Source organism: Sapajus apella, unplaced genomic scaffold, assembly GCF_009761245.1.
Source record: "Sapajus apella isolate SASKATOON/1434 unplaced genomic scaffold, GSC_monkey_1.0 scaffold122, whole genome shotgun sequence".
In the NCBI taxonomy this organism is placed as follows: domain Eukaryota; kingdom Metazoa; phylum Chordata; class Mammalia; order Primates; family Cebidae; genus Sapajus; species Sapajus apella.
In genome coordinates, this window is record NW_022437062.1 from 775,777 (window position 1) to 793,949 (window position 18,173).

The window sequence follows — 18,173 nt, forward strand, 5'->3', positions numbered from 1 at the left end:
GGATAAAATAAAACAAAATCTTGAAAAGTAAACACCCAGGGTAGATTCTGAGAAGCATAAACTTTAGGATCATAATTACTGATTTGGTACCTTTTTGGGGTCTGCAGTTGGCACTGTATCAAGACTCCAAATTAGTTCTTAAATGTTTCACAGGGTTGCAAGCCCTTATCCAAAGGAATGTCCTATGAGAAATTCTATTAAATGTGTAAGATGGAAGTATGGGAAGTAATTTCTATTTTTCCTTTTTCCAGGGCTTGGATTTTAGAAATCTTTTGAAAATAGCTGGGGGTGGGGGGGAGTTTTTTTTTTTTTTTTTTTTTTTTTTTTTATTAGAGGTCCCAAATCCTAGGGACTAGTATAAGTCCACGGCCTTTTAGGGCCACACAGCAGGAGATGAGCAAGCATTAAGGCCTGAGCTCAACCTCCTGTCAAATCAGCAGCGGCATTAGATCCTCATAGGAGCACGAACACTACTGTGAACTGTGCACACAGGGGATCTAGGTTGTGCGCGTTTTCATCAGACATTAGATTCTCGTAATGCCTGATGATGGAAGACAGAAAAGTTTCATCCCGAAACTATTCCCCCAACTCCCATCGTGGAAAAATCGTCTTCTATGAAACTGGTCCCTGGTGCCTAAAAAGGTTGGAGACTGCTCCTTTAGATTGCATTTGGTTACTCTCTAAAGTGGGTTTAAAAACAAAAAGAAAAACATGGTCAACTCATCTGGATTTCTGTATGAATACCCTTTTCCCTGGCTTGGACTTGGTGGGATTAAAGTTGGGGAACGTTCGTTGGCCCAGGAGGCGGAGGTTGCAGTGAGCAGAGGACACGCCACTGCCCTCCAGCCTGGGCGACAGAGCGAGACCCAATCTCACAAAAGGAAAGAAAGAAAAGAAAGAAGGATGGAAGGAAGTAAAAGGAAAAAGGGGCAAGGAAAGAAAAAAAAGAAAGAAAGGAAACCAGGGGGCGCCTCAGAGGCAGCTGTTCCGCGCCGTGTGGTCGCTTACAGAAAGGACTGTGAGAAGACGCCGTTGCGCTCGTCGTCGTCGTCGTCGTCGTCGTCCTCATCGTCGCTGGAGCCCGGGCTGGCGGCGGGGAAGCGGGCACTGGCTGAGCGCTCGCCCGAAGTGCTCCACTCCACCGAGCTGCTGAGGATGGGCGGCGGCGCGGCGGCCTCCACGCTGCCCAGGCCGTCTGTGTCGCTGGTCGACTGCCCGCGCGCAGCTCGCTCATCCTTGCCCAGGGGCCCCGAGCCCGGGGGCGGGGTCCCCGGGCCTGCCGGCCGCTCATGCCGCTCAATCCAGGCGTTGTAGTAGCGCACAATGTTTTCGTGGTGCAGCCGTGAGAGCAGTGTCACCTCGCCCTTGATCCTGCGGAACTGCCGGCTGGCGGGGTTAATGGGGATGCGCTTCACCGCGTAGCAGCAGCCGTCCAACTTGTTCTGCACCTGCAGCACAGCCAGGGGAAGAAGGTCAGCGGCTCCGAGGCTTGCACAAACAGGCATTCTACAATGTGCCCCACTCCCCCATTCCCCCCCAAGGAAAGCCTGAAGCTCTAAATGAGACCCGCAGCTACAGTCAAGAACCACACGTCTGTAATTCTTAAACAAAAAAAGCTTTGGCTGCCACGAAATTCAGAAAACAGTCCACCTCAATCTAGATGTATTCCTGGAGAAAACATAATCTCCATTTTAATAATTTTACTGACAGTTACTTCCCTGGTTTTCTAATGTATGTGCTACCTAAATTTCTAAATGTCTTGATTCGAAGATAAAAATTATTTTCTAAAGGCAGGGTTAGGTTTTGGATGATTTTAGTTTCTCTCTCTCTCTTTTTTTTTTTTTTTTTTTTTTTTTTACACTTAAAGTCACTAAAAGCAAATTAAACTCCAAAAATATGAACCGATCTGAAAACAAAGGTTAATTCCTTGATTTTTAAAGTCATGTGAACTTGGGGAAATTATTTAATTTTCTTGAGACTCAATTTACTTATCTTTAAAATGGGATAATTTCCATTACCCCAAATGGTGACTGTAAAGCACTTGGATCAAGGCCTCACAGAGAAAGGTTATCAGCACAGTAAATAACAGCAATTGGTATTAACACAATCACTGCCCACTGATTTGGTTACATAGCTAAGATGATGTGTACTGAAACCAGAACAATACAATTAACAACACAGTAAAATAATAAAAATGAAAAAAAAAAACCAAAACCAAAAACAACAACAACAAAAAACATTGCAAAGGCAAGTCCCCCATCCCACATAAGAGGCATCCTTATGCCAGGCAGTTTCACTATGTAATTGGGGTGACAGAAGTAACTTTAATAAAGTCTTATTCACTGGAACATTGCAGTCCCATCTGTGCAGGTCAGCCGAGGTGATGATATACTCTAGAAAAGCAAATGCCATGTGGCCATGGGTGACAGGAGAAATTAGTTGATTACAAAACACAAAACAGAACATCATTCTTTTGTTTGGCTCACGTAAACTAATAAAAGTCTAGGTGAAGTCCTGGGAATTGGGAGGGAGTACTAGAAAACTGAGCTTCGGATTATCTTTTTTTGTATGGAATTAGTAACAAGAACACATACTTTGTAGTAATACAGAGGTGGTTCTGAATGGTGGTTTTATCTCTTAGCAGAGGTGTATTATATCAGGCAAAGGACAAATCTTCTCTCAGCTTCAGTTCCCTCATCTAGAGAATCAGAATCATACCTATATTGTAAGAATGTCCTGAGATTTAAAGATAAGGTTTGTGAACCACTTGGCACACAATCTGAAATATAGCAGGTGCTCCAAAAAAATGACAGCCCTGTGTTCTTTTACTGTCATGTTAATAGGGAAGAGGACAGTGTAGGGTGGGGGGTGGGAATCTTGGCATTATCTTTCGATCTCACGTCTCGGTACACATCATATATGAAATGACTTGGGAATGAAGGTTGCTACACTGGAAACCCCTAGGAATTCATTTGCTGAAATGAAAAGGTGCAGAAACAGTAATGGGTTCAACTGCTAATGAATGCTGGATCGCTGGGCAGGCTGCCCTACTCTGACCCAGAAGCATAGAGATGGGATGTAAGGGCTGTGGATTCTCATAGGGAGAAACTACTGGAAACCGTGGGGGCTTAAATTACTCAGGTTTTGTTACATGAGCTTATCTATTAAGTACTTGTAAGTAGATGAAATTTCTTCTTAATGATTTTAGTTTCTTAATGTTCTAAATTCAAGAATCTAAAATAAAGTAAGTTAAAGGCCTTAAAGTGACATTGTGAGTTAAAGAAACAGTATATGCTTCAATCATCCCCTCCTCTTAGACATAATTATGATCTTTCTGATCAGGATATCTGTCTTGCTTGTCTTTCTTTTACCACAGGAAAACTAATTTAATTCATTTTTCAGTGTAAAAGTTTTTCTGTGGTAACAGCAATGCTTCCTAACGACACTCTCAGTATCCTAAGCAGACAATATGCCTGATGGTGGGTCACCTTCATATGTGAAAGAAGACATGTAGTGCCGTATATAGACTTAATACAATAATCTGGGTCTCCTAATTCACAAAGAAATACTTCAATTATACAAAAACAGCTGAATCCTCTTTCTACAAGGGGCAGATAATAATAAAAGTCACCCAAATGGACTGGAAAGAAGAAAGGAAGACCTAACAACAGCACACCTTAATAATACATCGCTACCTTTTTGTCCCAATAAGAGCTGGAAAATAAAAGCCATTGAGACCTGCTGGGACCATTTCCCAGTTTGAAGTCCATCTCTCCTCTAACCTCAGAACCTTTTTCTCTACAGCAACTCTGAGAGCAAACAGGAAAAAAAGAGAACAATGTTCTTTCTGACCCAAAGCACACAAAAACATTCTTTCTGTGGAGGTCTTGATTCCACTTGAAGTGCTGTTATAATCACGTGTGTTTCACGTTAATGCTCCACATGAAGCAAGGAAAGAGAAATGGAACAACTCTTAACTGTGTCCAGTGTAACTTAAATAAAACCTTTAACTCTAGGAAGGTGACGATGAGCATAGTATTGAACAGCCATATTCACTTCCCTCCCCACTCCCAAAATAGAAGTCAAGTCCATGAGTCTTTGTGGAAATGGAACAGAGAAGGAGGTCTACAGGGGACTGGGGATGACTCGGTACCACACCTTGATGACAGCTCCAAAAGCTCCTTTACCAAGAAGCTGTAATTCTTCAAATTCAATGAAATATCGGGAAAACTGTCTCTGTGTCTCACTAAAGAAGGCAGCACTGGGTAGCCGGTTGCTAGGAATAACAGTCTCAACATAATCTTGTCCTCCAGAATCTGAGATAAAACAAACAGCAAGAGGCACATGAGGCACTGGAAATTTAGGAAGAGCTACATAGCCAACGATGATGCAAGCCCTTGAAGAAGAGCCCCCAACCAGTAGTTTGAAAAATTACCTCTTACCTGAGTGGCCTTTTAAAACTTTTCCTAACCTTGCCTTCCTTAAAGTAGGCAGAAACATATAATTAGCCCAAGTTTAGAGGCGGGAGTTATACAGAGTAAGTGACTTAACTGTAGAATTAGAACTGAAACCCAGGTCTCATGATCCATCCCAATCTCTACTGAGGTTCCTTAATCTGAGGTTCAGCAGGAAAAATCTAGTTACATTGCACTAGGGTGACTAAACACTAAAAGAGGTACACCAATGATGGACACTCCATCAGTAGAGACTACAAAAATCAGGGTGGCAAAACAGTCCCATGCACATGGCACTCATCAAACTCATGCATGTAAGTGTAGTTCAGAATAAAAGACATAAAATAAATAATACATGCAGCCTCTTCCAGCTTTAGGTTTATGTATACGTTCAAAATAATTTAATGTGAAACAGGACACACATAAAGAATGGTAACAGACTCACCTTCAGGACTTTGTTCCACTAAAGGCATTTTTGGTTGAGGATTTATAAAGCTGTGTTTCAACAACTGCTGGGGACTCCATCTTTCCTTGTCATCCAAGCAAACACACCTTGGTGAGAGGGAAGTAAGAATCTTAGCATCACACACAATCAGAGCTCAGCTAGTTAATCCAAGGCATTAACTATGGGTTAATTTTTAAAAGAAACACATTAAAGAATTCATGTTATTTATAGAAAAGAATGTACTCATAGGTGAATTTAAATTAATAACCATTCCTGCAGGATTTACATGCTAAGCAACAGGCTGGGTACAAGAGGCAAATGAAAAAAAAAGGCATCTCTAGATAGAGAAGACTTACTCTCGTGAAACAATTTTTTGAAAGTCTAAGGTAGCACAAGTAGGCTATAAATTTTTACCTCAGTTTAACAGTTTAATGCCTTGTCATGAGAAACTAAGCCTTTCCAGGAACTAGTCATCAATAAAGCTTTCTGAAGACAAAGCAAATCAGAGAGTTGGTGCAGGAGCATGGCTCAGTATGATGAGCTTTAGATGAAGCCTGCTCATTACAGGATGAAGTTGGAAACATTTAGGGAATACTTTTTTCAAGTCCTATATTTTACTACATTCTTTCTTTCTTTCTTTTGAGGCAGAGTCTTGCTATTGCCCAGGCTGGAGTGCAGCAGTGATCTCAGCTCACTCCAAAGTCTGCCTCCTGAGCTCAAGCAATTCTCCCAGCTCAGTAGCTGGGAATACAGGCAGATGCCACCAGGCCTGGCTAATTTTTGTATTTTTTATAGAGATAGGGTTTCACCCTGTTGCCCAGGCTGGTCTCCAACTCCTGAGCTCAAGCAATCTGCCTGCCTCGGCCTCCCAAAGTGCTGGGATTACAGATGTGAGCCACCACGCCGGGCCTCACATTCTTTCTGTTAATCTTCATTCCTTGAATCCATTAACTTACTGTTTAATGGTATAATAGGCAATTCTTGTTTTGTTTTTTAATGAAGAAAAACAAGCCATACTTTAACGCAGGGCTTCTCAAAGTGGAGTCCCTAGCCAGTAGCATAAGTATCCCCTAAAAAAATCTTAGAAATACAAATTCTGCTACACCCCTGACCTAGTAAATCAGCAGCTCTGGGAGTTTGGACAGTGATCTGTGCCTTAACAAGAGCTCTGCATGATTTCAATGCAAGCTGAAGTCTAAGTTAAAGTCTATGTGGTTAAATTCTAACTGATTTAAGCGGGCCTTTTTTTTTTTTCTTTTTGAGATGGAGTCTCACTCTGCCACCAGGCTGGAGTGCAGTGGAACATTCTTGTCTCGCTGCAACCTCCGAATCCCTGGTTCAAGTAATTCTCCTGCCTCAGCCTCCTCAGTAGTCGGGCTTACAGGCATGCGCCACCACACCCAGCTAATTTTTTTGTATTTTTCGTAGAGATGGAGTTTTACCATGTTGGCCAGGATGGTCTCCATCTGCTGACCTCGTGATCTGCCCGCCTCAGCCTCCCAAAGTGCTGGGATTACAGACGTGAGCCACCGTGCTCAGCCTAAGCTGGCGTTTAAAAAAAATTTTTTTTTTTCTGAGACAATGTTTTGTTCAGTCACCCAGGCTGGAGAGCAGTAGCGCGATCATCACTCATGGCAGCCTCAAACTCCTAGGCTCAAGGGATCCTACTCCCTCAGCCTCCTGAGTAGCTGGGATTATAGGCATATACCACCATGCTGGAATGCTTTATTTATTGTAATTTTATTTTTTTTGAGACAGAGTCTTGCTCTGTTGCCTAGGCTGGAGTGCAGTGGCACTATTTCGGCTCACTGCAACCTCCACCTCCCAGGTTCAAGTGATTCTGCTGCCTCAGTCTCTCAAGTAACTGAGATTACAGGCAAGTGCTACCATGCGTGGCTAATTTTTGTACTTTTAGTAGATATGGGGTTTTGCCATGTTGGCCAGGCTGGTCTTGAATTCCCAACCTCAAGTGATCTGCCTGTCTCAGCCTTCCAAAGTGCTGGAATTACAGGTGTGAGGCACCATGCCCAGCTGTGCTGGAATACTTTTTAAAAAATCTTTATTTTTAGTAGAGATGAGGTCTTACTATGCCACCCAGGCAGGTCTTGAACTCCTGGACTCAAGTGATCCTCTCACCTAGGCCTCCCACAGTGCTGGGATTATACGCATGAACCACCAAGCGAGACTACTTTCATTACAATGGCCCAAGTAGTATGACTTGGTAACACTTGACCTTTAATTAAACAATATGCTTAAGAGAATCAACTGTCATTGTGAATTCTGGACTTACCATTTGTATAAGATACTGTATTTTTCTTTAAATTTACAATTAATTTTTAATTATATAATTAAAACATAAGTACTTTCTCCTTGCAAATATTAAAACATTACTGATGATAAAGCCTTTGACCAACCTCCCCTTCCAATTCTTTCTTCCACTAAGTGTGTATCATTGTAGAGCTTTTTCTATGCATTTACATTACATAAACATACAACAGTCCAAACAAAATAGTATTATTTTTTGGATATTGATTTTTTTAAGCAATATCATGTTGTATATATTATTCTTCAATTTTCTTTTTTCTTTTTCTTTTTTGGGAGTTTCGCTCTTGTTACCCAGACGGGAGTGCAATGGCACGATCTCGGCTCACTGCAACCTCTGCCTCCTGGGTTCAAGCAATTCTCCTGCCTCAGCCTCCCAAGTAGCTGGGACTACAGGCGTGCTCCACCATGCCCAGCTAATTTTTGTATTTTTAGTAGAGACAGGGTTTCACCATGTTGACCAGGATGGTCTCGATCTCTTGACCTCGTGATCCACCCGCCTCGGCCTCCCAAAGTGCTGGGATTATAGGCGTGAGCCACCGCGCCCGGCCTCAATTTGCTTTTTTCATTCCACCATGTGTCTTGGAGCTCTTTCTAAGCCAGTGCTTAAATATCTTTTTTTAAAACTTCTGAGTAGGCATGGACCTACCAGAATTTATTTACACATTCTCCTACTGTTGAGATTATTTCCAATTTTTCACTTGTATACACACATACAAAATGCTGCAATAAGCATCCCTATACATGCCCTGTTGGGTTTCTGAAGTACATCATCAACTCTAACTCAATTGTGACACAAATGCTATTGATTTGAAAGTAAATTTGCATCAGAAAAATGTTAAAAAGCCTACCTAGAATGTACAGTATTTTTAAGAGATTTGTAGCCACCAAGATCTCTCTGAAATGAACTTCTCCATACTAATAATTTTGGCAACAGGGTAGCCATATATAGAAAAGGTTCAGCTTTGAACCAAAATGGATAAAATGCCTGGAAACATCACATTTCTTCTCACTCTCGAGGATAGTGATGAAAACCAGCACTGACTAAGCCTGGGCCAAGTGCCAGGCACTTATGGGTGTTAACTAATTTAATACTCAAAACCACCTCATGAGGTAGGCGGTGCTATTATCCCACCTTCACAGAGGAGGAAACTCAGAGTAGGGAATTAAGTCACTCAGCCAGTAGTGTGTAGAGGAGGGACCTGAACCCAGATGTTTGGCTCTAGAGTCTTATCCATCAAAGAGGCTGATTTGAAACAAAATTTTTCTCCAAAGGGTGTTCACCAATATGTAAAAATATAACTACAAATGGAAGGTTGCTGTTTTCGTTCTTCATGAATGGCTTTTTTCTTTTGTTAACTAAGGCTGGACAAAAAAGTTCCTAAAACAGTTCTCAGCAGCTCCTTAACCAAGCACAGTCTATCAAACCACTCCAGGGAGGGGAGTACACAAAATATTCTAAAGAACAATCTTGCCAGGCGTGGTGGCTCACGCCTGTAATCCCAACACTCTGGGAGGCTGAGGCGGGTGAATCACGAGGTCAGGATATCGAGACCATCCTGGCTAACACGGTGAAACCCTGTCTCTATTTAAAAAAAAATTAAAAAAAAAAAAAAAGAACAATCTTGTTAAATGAATAAGAAATAGTGCTGATCTCAAATTTGAACCTGACAAAGAATAGAGTTATTTTCTTTAAGAAGAAAACTAGAGCCGGGCGCGGTGGCTCAAGCCTGTAATCCCAGCACTTTGGGAGGCCGAGGCGGGTGGATCACAAGGTCAAGAGATCGAGACCATCCTGGTCAACATGGTGAAACCCTGTCTCTACTAAAAATACAAAAAATTAGCTGGGCATGGTGGCGCGTGCCTGTAATCCCAGTGACTCAGGAGGCTGAGGCAGGAGAATTGCCTGAACCCAGGAGGCGGAGGTTGCGGTGCGCCGAGATCGCGCCATTGCACTCCAGCCTGGGTAACATGAGTGAAACTCCGTCTCAAAAAAAAAAAAAAAAAAAAAAAAAAAAAGAAGAAAACTAGAAAAATTTTAGCTACTGAGCCCATTCATTTTGCTACTAAATGGGAAAGGAAAGGTACTTCTACTTAACACCTGCTAGTGCTGTTTTTTAACAACACACAATGCTACTGCTAATCTTGACTAAATTACTCTTGATCAATGAAGAAGGCAGAACACTAAAGGTGATATTTTGAAGATGGAAATGAGGCTTTTCATCTGTGATTCTAACATGATATTTGTCATTTTAGCCAACCTAAAATGAGTGCATTAAATAAATACTTTAAAACGTCCATTGCATTAAAAAGATAGCATAAAATATTTCTTTAGAAATCTTAATATTTTCATATACTTTCAGGAGAGAAACCAACATAAAGAATTAAAGTTGGCCTCTTTCCACAGCTGTATATATATCATTTTCACTTTACACGAAAACAATCTCATTCAAACACAAGTGCAGCTACTTTCACATCTGCAATGGTAAGACCATGAGGGACAGTGCGTCACAATATAAACCAGGCCAACTAGCTACTGGGATAGATGGAATAGTGAAAGAAATGTGAAGGGTAAAAGAAATGTTGCAAGTGGAAGAAGTGAATAAAAGCAAGTGATGAGGAAAAAAGAAGGTAAGAAACAAGGAGTCAGAAAGGGAAGAAACCAGTCTAAGTCAACTTCTACAGGACAGATGGATCAGAGGAACATCTGGAAAAATCCAGACTGAAGAGATTTTATCTCCTATTTAACAGAAATAGAGAACTTAGCTTTGGTTTAGACTGAAAACAGAGGCAGCACTAAACTAGAAAACATTTAAGTGAAGGACCTGGACAAACATCTTAGGCCTGAAGAAACATCTCAAGAAAGGTTCTCCCAAACTGGTTAAAAATTGCCTTTGTAATTAAACATGCACCTGTGATTTGCAGGTAGTGAAAATCCTCTGCCTAGAGTAAGGAAGTCGTGTGCATTGTACAACTTAGATGAATGAAACAGGGAATGAAGAATGGTTAAGGGGCTGAGCATGGTGGCTCAAACCTGTAATCTCAGCACTTTGGGAGGCTGAGGCGGGCAGTCATGAGGTCCAGAGATGGGGACCATCCTGGCCAACATACTGAAACCCCGTATCTACTAAAAATACAAAAATTAGCTGGGCGTGGTGGCACATGCCTGTAATCCCAGCTATTTGGGAGGCTGAGGCAGGAGAATCGCTTGAAGCCAGGAGGCAGAGGTTGCAGTGAGCCAAGATTGTACCACTGCACTCCAGCCTGGTAATAGAGTGAGACTCCATCTTAAAAAAAAAAAAAAAAAGATGGTTAAGAAGCACAAGGGGCAGAATCTCACTCCCAAAGTTGTTTTTGAAATAAGGAGCCTCATCTTTAACCCCTTAGGAACCAGAGCAAAGGTCAGTATTTAGGATACCTAGGGCATTTCTCACCGTAACAATCTTTACTGACTTCCAAGAACATACCATTAGTCCTCCAAAAGGAGTTTGAAAATCAAGTGTGAATTCCAAGTGAATTTCAGAGAATGCGGTAGTTAAAAGAATCACAAACCTATGTGAGAAAACATATGAGACTAGAATGGGATTGAGAGAGCAAAGAATGAAGTCCTGTTCCTCACTTTTCAGCTTCCACATCACTTGGATCTGTCTGGCACACTAGCACAATCAAAAGCACAGGAGTAAAGTGCTATTAGAGAGAATCTCAGTGATACTCACTTCTTTAGAAAATCTTGAAAGTCAGCTGGCAAGTCACTAGGGATGGTCACAGGGTACTCTCCACATTCCTGTCCTTGGCTGAGGGACAGCAGCAGAAGGCCAAGACGCCAAACATCTCCTTTCTTCCCCGTTTTATAAGGCAGAGCATTGTCACTAAAACGAACTCGGGTTTGCTCAAACACATCCTCCTTGCAAATGTCTGCAAGCCGCTTGGAAATGCTATAGTCCGTAATCTTGACGGTACCCTCTGCATCCACCAAGACATTAGATGCACTCAGGACCTTATGAACCACAGAATTGCTGTGCAGATAATCAAGGCCTGAAAGGAGCTGAGCTGCGTACCTGCGAAGCTGATGCACAGGGATGGGGCCTGAGTGGCTCAGGTGTGCAGCAAGAGAGACCCCACTAATGTGCTCCACTAAAATGTCCACCACTATGGAGTCATCTTGCTCTTTGAGATTCATTGCAAGGTAGCGTACTACATTTGGATGGCTCAATTTCACCAGTGAGTTGAATTCTGTTTCTGTTCCTTGAATCTGATAAGGAAAATTAAAAAGGTTAATATTGGGCCAATCAGCATTAACTTGGGTTTCATTTCAAAAGTGAAGTATATGATGACACAATATGATGGGAATTAAGAAACAAACAAACAAACAAAAAGCTAAACCGAAAGTGAAGTATTTGATAAAAAATATACTTTCGAATGAGAGGAGAACAAATATGCCCTGAAATGAATCCTCCCCAAACCATATGGCCAACCTAATAGTTCATAAAGATGGAAAAAATTTAGTTAATCCTCAGCTTCTCTAATCCCAAAACCTAGTGTGCAAATACTACAAAATTAGTGAGCGGGTTTAAAAATAAATTTCTTTTGAGGTATGGCTACCAGAAAAAAACAAACTTTAATTTAAAAATAACCTTTTTTGATTTAATAAAGATCACTGTCAACATTTTAAAAATTAGGATGATGGAAAATACCCACATGTTATCTATGTGGTCACCACTCAAAGATAACTCAAGATTTTGGCACATTTACTTTGTTTTCTTTCTATACATAAATACACATACATTTCTGAACAAAATGCTTTATCTACAATTTTTGTAAACCTTGTTGTTATATAACATTGCAATATGCAATACTGAACATTCTCCTTATGCTTGGTTATATATTATAATTTATAAATTAACTTAAAAATCTTCCAGTCCCCCAAAATTGTTTTCAAGCAGTATTTTTTTCTTTTTCTTTTTCTTTTTTTTTTTTTGGAGACAGGGTCTCACTCTGTCACCCAGGTTGCAGTGCAGTGGCGTGAACACAGCTCACTAGAGTCTCAGCCTCCTGGGCTCAAGCAATTCTACCACCTCCCAAGTAACTGGGACCACAAGTATGTGCCACCATGCCCAGCAATTTTTTCATGTTTCGTAGAGACAGGGTTTCACCATGTTGCCCAGGGTGGTCTCAAACTCCTGGGCTCAAGTAGTCCTCTCACCTTGACCTCCCAAAGTGCTGGGATTACAGGTATTAGTCACCGCACCCAGCCCTGAAGCAATATTTCAAGAGTAGGGAAAGAAAGAAGAATTGCAAAAAAACACAGTTATTTAGGCCCAGTTGTAAAGATGATACTCTGAATGCCACACTAAGGGCTGAGAAAGGAGGTTAAGAAGGCAGCAGGAAGAACTTTGACCATGTTGTGAAAGTTCTGAAAGCAGAAGCAAGGGACAAAAAGGTAGTCCTTCACTGTCGTCTCTGGTCACGCAGTTCTCATACTGCTCTGGACCATCTTTGCAAGGGAACAAATGCAGAGCTATTTTGTTCTGCCATCTCCTAAAGCTTGAGATTAGGCCTTTTGATCAGTCAGCCACCTTGTATGCTTACCTGCTTTTTGCACTTATCAATCTTCTCTTTTTCTTGACTGGTAAGGAATGGACCCATTTTTTTCTGCCACTGAAGGACCCACTCATACAACAAGACAAAGCAGCCAGTGGCTGTTTCCAAAGCATTGTAGACTAACTTTCCAAGTTGTTCGTCACTGCCTGCACATTAAACAGAAAGTGTAATTAAATTCCACTGGTATGTTTTCAGTGGCAGGCAAAAAGGGATGGGGTAATACATATTCTTCAGTTTAACAATGGATACCATGCATGGAAAATATGACTTTATGTAATAATGCTCTTTTGTAAACTATTTCTGATATATGGCAATATACCCAGAGTCCTAACATAATTTTTTTATAAGGGGCAAGAATCAACAATTAGATCTTAGTATCAGACCAAATAAAGAGGCCAATGTTTGGCCAGGCATGGTGGCTCACTCCTGCAATCCCTACACTTTGGGAGGCCGAGGCAGGCAGATCACCTGAGGTCAAGAGTTCAAGACTAGCCTGGACAACACAGTAAAACCCCGTCTTTACTAAAAATACAAAAAAATTAGCCAGGCATAGTGGCAGGCATCTGTGGTCCCAGCTACTTGGGAGGCTGAGGCAGGAGAATCGCTTAAACTCGGGAGGCGGAGGTTGCAGTGGGCCTAGATCTCGCCATTGAACTCCAGCCTGGGTGATAAGAGCAAGACTCCATCTCAACAACAGCAATGTTATTTTCACAACAAGTTTACCTTTGCTGACTGTATATACTGGTGTACCCTCATACAGCTAAATACCAACCCAACTAAAATGATAGAAAAAATATGGAAATAGAGAACAAGCCATCAAGATCGATGTAGATTACTGTGCACAGTAAAACAGTAATTTGAAAATCTGAATACATCAATAACTTTCCAAATGGAATATTTGAATATGCTCAGTAAATACAAATTGGTCAGTGCTTTGGAGGGAAAGAACAAGAGATGACAGTCTAGATTTGAAGCTAGAAAACGAGACACATTTATTTAGTAATAGTCATATGGTTCTCACTTACACATGGGAGAGCTAAATTTCTGTAACACCAAAAGTTTTCTTACAAAAATCTCTATTTTGATTAAAACAAAAATAGAAAATTCTAAAAAATTGGAAAAGGAGAAAAAAATCACCATTTTGTTTTATTTTTCTTTTAGTTTCCTCTATTCCCCTTTACCCCATAATTTACCAAATCATAGCACCTTCACACTATTGACATTTTGGACCAGGTAATCTCTGTGGTAGGCAGCTGTTTTGTGCACTGTAGGATTTCAGCAGCATCCCTGGTCTCTACTCACTAGATGCCAATAGCACCATGATCCCAATGTTAGCCATTAAAACCGTGTACAAACATCACCAAATGTCCCCCAGGGTACAAAATTGCCCCCACCTGATAACCCCTGATATATAGCATACTGCCTTTTTCTCTTACCACATAAATAATAGTTTCCCATGATGCTACACTATCTTCATAATGAAAACAAATTTTTAAAGAGATACTGATAATTGTCTTTTCCACCTGAATGATCAAAAGTGAAGTAACCTGTGTATAGATAATAAAGGTGTATCAGCAAAAATACTTAGGAGAAATCTGGCTGAACTAGCTCACTTTGACTTTTTATCTGAGAAGCTGTTTTTATTTCATGGGAACACTGATTAAATTTAGAGATTTTAATTAAAATGATCTATTATGCTAGTAATAAATAATTCCTGACAGTCTTAGCCTAAGGGGAAAAATTCTCCTGCCTTCTAAAGTTTGTCAACCAAAGGAAGCCACCTGTGAAATGTGGGATCTAAGCAGTCTACTAGAGGCACATGGCATTAAATGTTTATGGGACAGAGTATGATGTTATTTACACAAAGCCTAATTAAATTTGTGTTTTGCAGTACAGTGTCTTGCAATACTTGTTTCCCTAATTGGGGCTAGGCAAGCATTTCATAGTCACTGGGGCTTTTTAAATCATAATTTTAGTGCTGCCAGCCTCTTCTTGTCAGTTTTTCATGATGGGGACAAAAAAAGGGACAAAAGAATATACTGCGATGAGGGTGAGGAAAAATATATGAACAAAAGAACTCTGACGGAAACTCTACGATATGCCCACCATGGTCATTTATGCAGACAGTCTCTACAGTGCTCTATCCATAAGTTCTATCTTCTCTCTAGTTCCAACAACTTTAAAATGACAAACAAATATTAATTGCTTTTTATACAAATACTTCATTGAAAACAAAAAATTAGTAGTTAATCTTTTATAAAGAACATTTCATAGACAATTAGGGCATATTTTATTTTATTTTATTTATTATTATTATTATTATTTTTTATAGATGGGGTTTCACCATGTTGGTCAGGCTGGTCTTGAACTCCCGACCTCAGGTGATCCACCTGCCTTGGCCTCCAAAGTGCTTGGATCACAGGTGTGAGCCACTATGACCGGCCAATCAGGGCATATTTTAAAAAATCAGACCCATTGTGAGAAAACAAAATGAATAATTTATTTGGTGATTTTATTAAAAATTCTCCAATTGAAAGTATGTCTCCCAGTAAGGGTATTAACTATGGTGGATCTGTCTAATGAGTACCAGTGAGAATAAGAGACCAAGTTAAGGTAATAAGAAATTGGATTAATTTGCCTTCTTGATTTCCCCAGGTAATTGGAAGTAGCGAGTTTTACATTGTCACTTTGTGAATCTGAAATGCCTCTGGGTCAATGACAGTTTCAGGTCCAAAGCCAACCACCATGACCAAAGTCTTGAACCTGCCCAATGGTTGCTTTGTCTAAATATGGTAGCTCTGTATATGTGCAGGGTCCTGTACTGTCCAGGCTGCTGCTTGTCTGCCAAGGTTAAGTATCTTGCTCACAGATTATTAAGAAGTTTGGTTTCTTCTTCCTCCACCTGCTGCCTGCTCCCTGGCAACTCTTTTGCTTCTGTGTATCTCCTTATAGAGGAAGAGGAAAAAAATGCGAAAAGAAAGCAAACTCAATTCATGTAATTTGGCTACCTGTTACCTGTGGTAAAAATATTCATGGGATTGAAACTGAAAAGCTAATTGCCAAATTCACTATGTACAAATAATTCCTATACCAACAATACTGGTTTTATCTCTATTAGGGCAAAGGAAGAGTTATCAAAAACTTGACTTTAGTATGAAAAATTCAAATTCTGAATTGCTGAACCAGCTTAATTCCAAATAGCCATGAGTGGACAAAACTTCTAAATAAGACATATAGAAAATAAGGTGGTCGGCCGGGCATGGTGGCTCATGCCTGTAATCCCAGCACTTTGGGATGCCAAGGTGGGCAGATCACCTGAGGATAGGAGTTCAAGACCAGCCTGGCCAACATGGTAAAACCCCATCTCTACTAAAAATACCAAAAATTAGCTGGGCATAGTGGCAGGTGCCTATAATCCCAGCTACTCAGGAGGCTGAGACAGGAAAATGTCTTGAACCTGAGGTGGAGGTGGCAGTGAGTTGAGATTGCGCCACTGCACTCTGGCCTGGGCAACAAGAGCAAACCTCCATCACACAAAAAAAAGAAAAGAAAAGAAAAGAAAGTGCTCTTCCTGGTCAGGTATAACATGCCAAGTAGGAAAATGCCAAGTGGATCGATATCCACTTAAGAAAATAAGATCTGGCCGGGCGCGGTGGCTCAAGCCTGTAATCCCAGCACTTTGGGAGGCCAAGGCGGGTGGATCACGAGGTCAAGAGATCGAGACCATCCTGGTCAACATGGTGAAACCCCGTCTCTACTAAAAATACAAAAAATTAGCTGGGCATGGTGGTGCGTGCCTGTAATCCCAGCTACTCAGGAGGCTGAGGCAGGAGAATTGCCTGAACCCAGGAGACGGAGGTTGCGGTGAGCCGAGATCGCGCCATTGCACTCCAGCCTGGGTAACAAGAGCGAAACCCCGTCTCAAAAAAAAAAAAAAAAAAAAAAAAATAGAAAATAAGATCTGGGGCCAGGCACGGTGGCTCATGCCTGTAATTGCACTTTGAGAGGCCGAGGCGGGCGGATCACCTGAGGGCAAGAGTTCAAGATCAGCCTGGCCAACATGGAGAAACCCTATCTCTATTTAAAAAAAGAAGAAAAAAGAAAAGAAAAGAAAATCTGGTCAATAAAGATTACAGGCATTACTGCAGTCCTAGCTGCTCGGAAGGCTGAGGCAGTGGGAGCACCGCGTGAGTCCAGGAGTTTGAGATTACAGTGAGCTATGATCATGCCACTCCAGCTTAGGTGACAGGGCAAGACCCTGTCTCAAAAACAAAAAGATCATAGGCATTAGAATTCATTTTGTTACACATATTTTATCAGCATTAGATGTATATGACGTAAAATTCTACTGATTGATAATAATCATTTTTTGTTTCAAAAAGCTTGGACAATTATAATGACAAATTTAAAATTATCTTTATGTTAACAATATTTTCTTTTCTTTTTTTTTTTAAATATTTTTTATCTTTTTTTAAAGATAGGGTTTCACCATTATGGCCAGGCTGGACTTGAACTCCTGACCTCAGGTGATCCACCCACCTATGCCTCCCAAAGTGCTAGGATTACAGGCGTGAGCCACCGCGCCCAGCCTATGTTAACAATATTTTCAAGAGCACAGGTTTTTAAATTTTATTGTGAGACAGGGTCTCATTCTGTCACTCACACTGGTGTGCAATGGCATGCTCATGGCTCACTGCAGCTTTGAACTCCTGAGCCCAAGCAATCCTCTCACTTCAGTCCCCAAAGTATTGAGATTACAGATGCAAAACACTGTGCCCAGCCAAAAACACAGGTTTTTATTTTCATCTTACATTAGAGGAAACCTGAGTGACTTCTCATTAGAGTCATTAAGGATGGGAGCCAGAATGACTAACCACCAACTTGATAGTCTTCCTTGGACTGCACTGGTCTGAATGGCACAGTGTCTAATCTATCCCATTCCTTTGTGATTAACTTTTGCCATTACAATAATTTAAATAGATTTTGCTAGTTTACTCACCAATACATTTCCCTTTGTGCACCATGAGCTGATCAGGACTCCCCATATAGAAATATAGAATTTCACAAGAGCCAGGAGAATCTTCACTATTACATACAGAATACTGACGTTCTCGCCTTAAAAATAAATTTGAACAATAATTTTTTTCTTTAAGATTAACAGAGGAAATTCTTGCCCCTCCATTTTCTCCTGTTTATTACTATTTATTAGCCCACTCACAGTCTAACATCTGTTTCTACCAGGAATCAAGTAGAAGGTGCTAATGGAAACGCCATTCAATTTCCCCACTTCCCATTGTCATCTACTCCACATGAAATCCACAAACCCCTAACTCTAGGTCTGTGCTGCCCAA

At 40.9% G+C, this 18,173-nt stretch overlaps 1 protein-coding gene across 6 annotated transcripts in view; it reads right to left on the bottom strand.

The window, feature by feature from the left end:
• EIF2AK4 (eukaryotic translation initiation factor 2 alpha kinase 4) overlaps positions 1–18,173 on the bottom strand; it is a 113,245-nt gene that overhangs the window by 63,914 nt on the left and 31,158 nt on the right. For all 6 annotated transcript variants that reach the window (XR_004263738.1, XM_032261186.1, XM_032261189.1 and 3 more), the window contains 6 exons: positions 17,822–17,937; positions 12,811–12,968; positions 10,938–11,473; positions 4,900–5,006; positions 4,159–4,316; positions 1,009–1,448 (listed from right to left, as the gene is read on the bottom strand). Coding sequence is in view for 5 of the 6 variants with exons in the window: in XM_032261186.1 (XP_032117077.1) it covers positions 1,009–1,448; positions 4,159–4,316; positions 4,900–5,006; positions 10,938–11,473; positions 12,811–12,968; positions 17,822–17,937 (1,515 nt within the window). In the remaining variant the exon portion in view is untranslated. The remainder of the gene's footprint in view (positions 1–1,008; positions 1,449–4,158; positions 4,317–4,899; positions 5,007–10,937; positions 11,474–12,810; positions 12,969–17,821; positions 17,938–18,173) is intronic.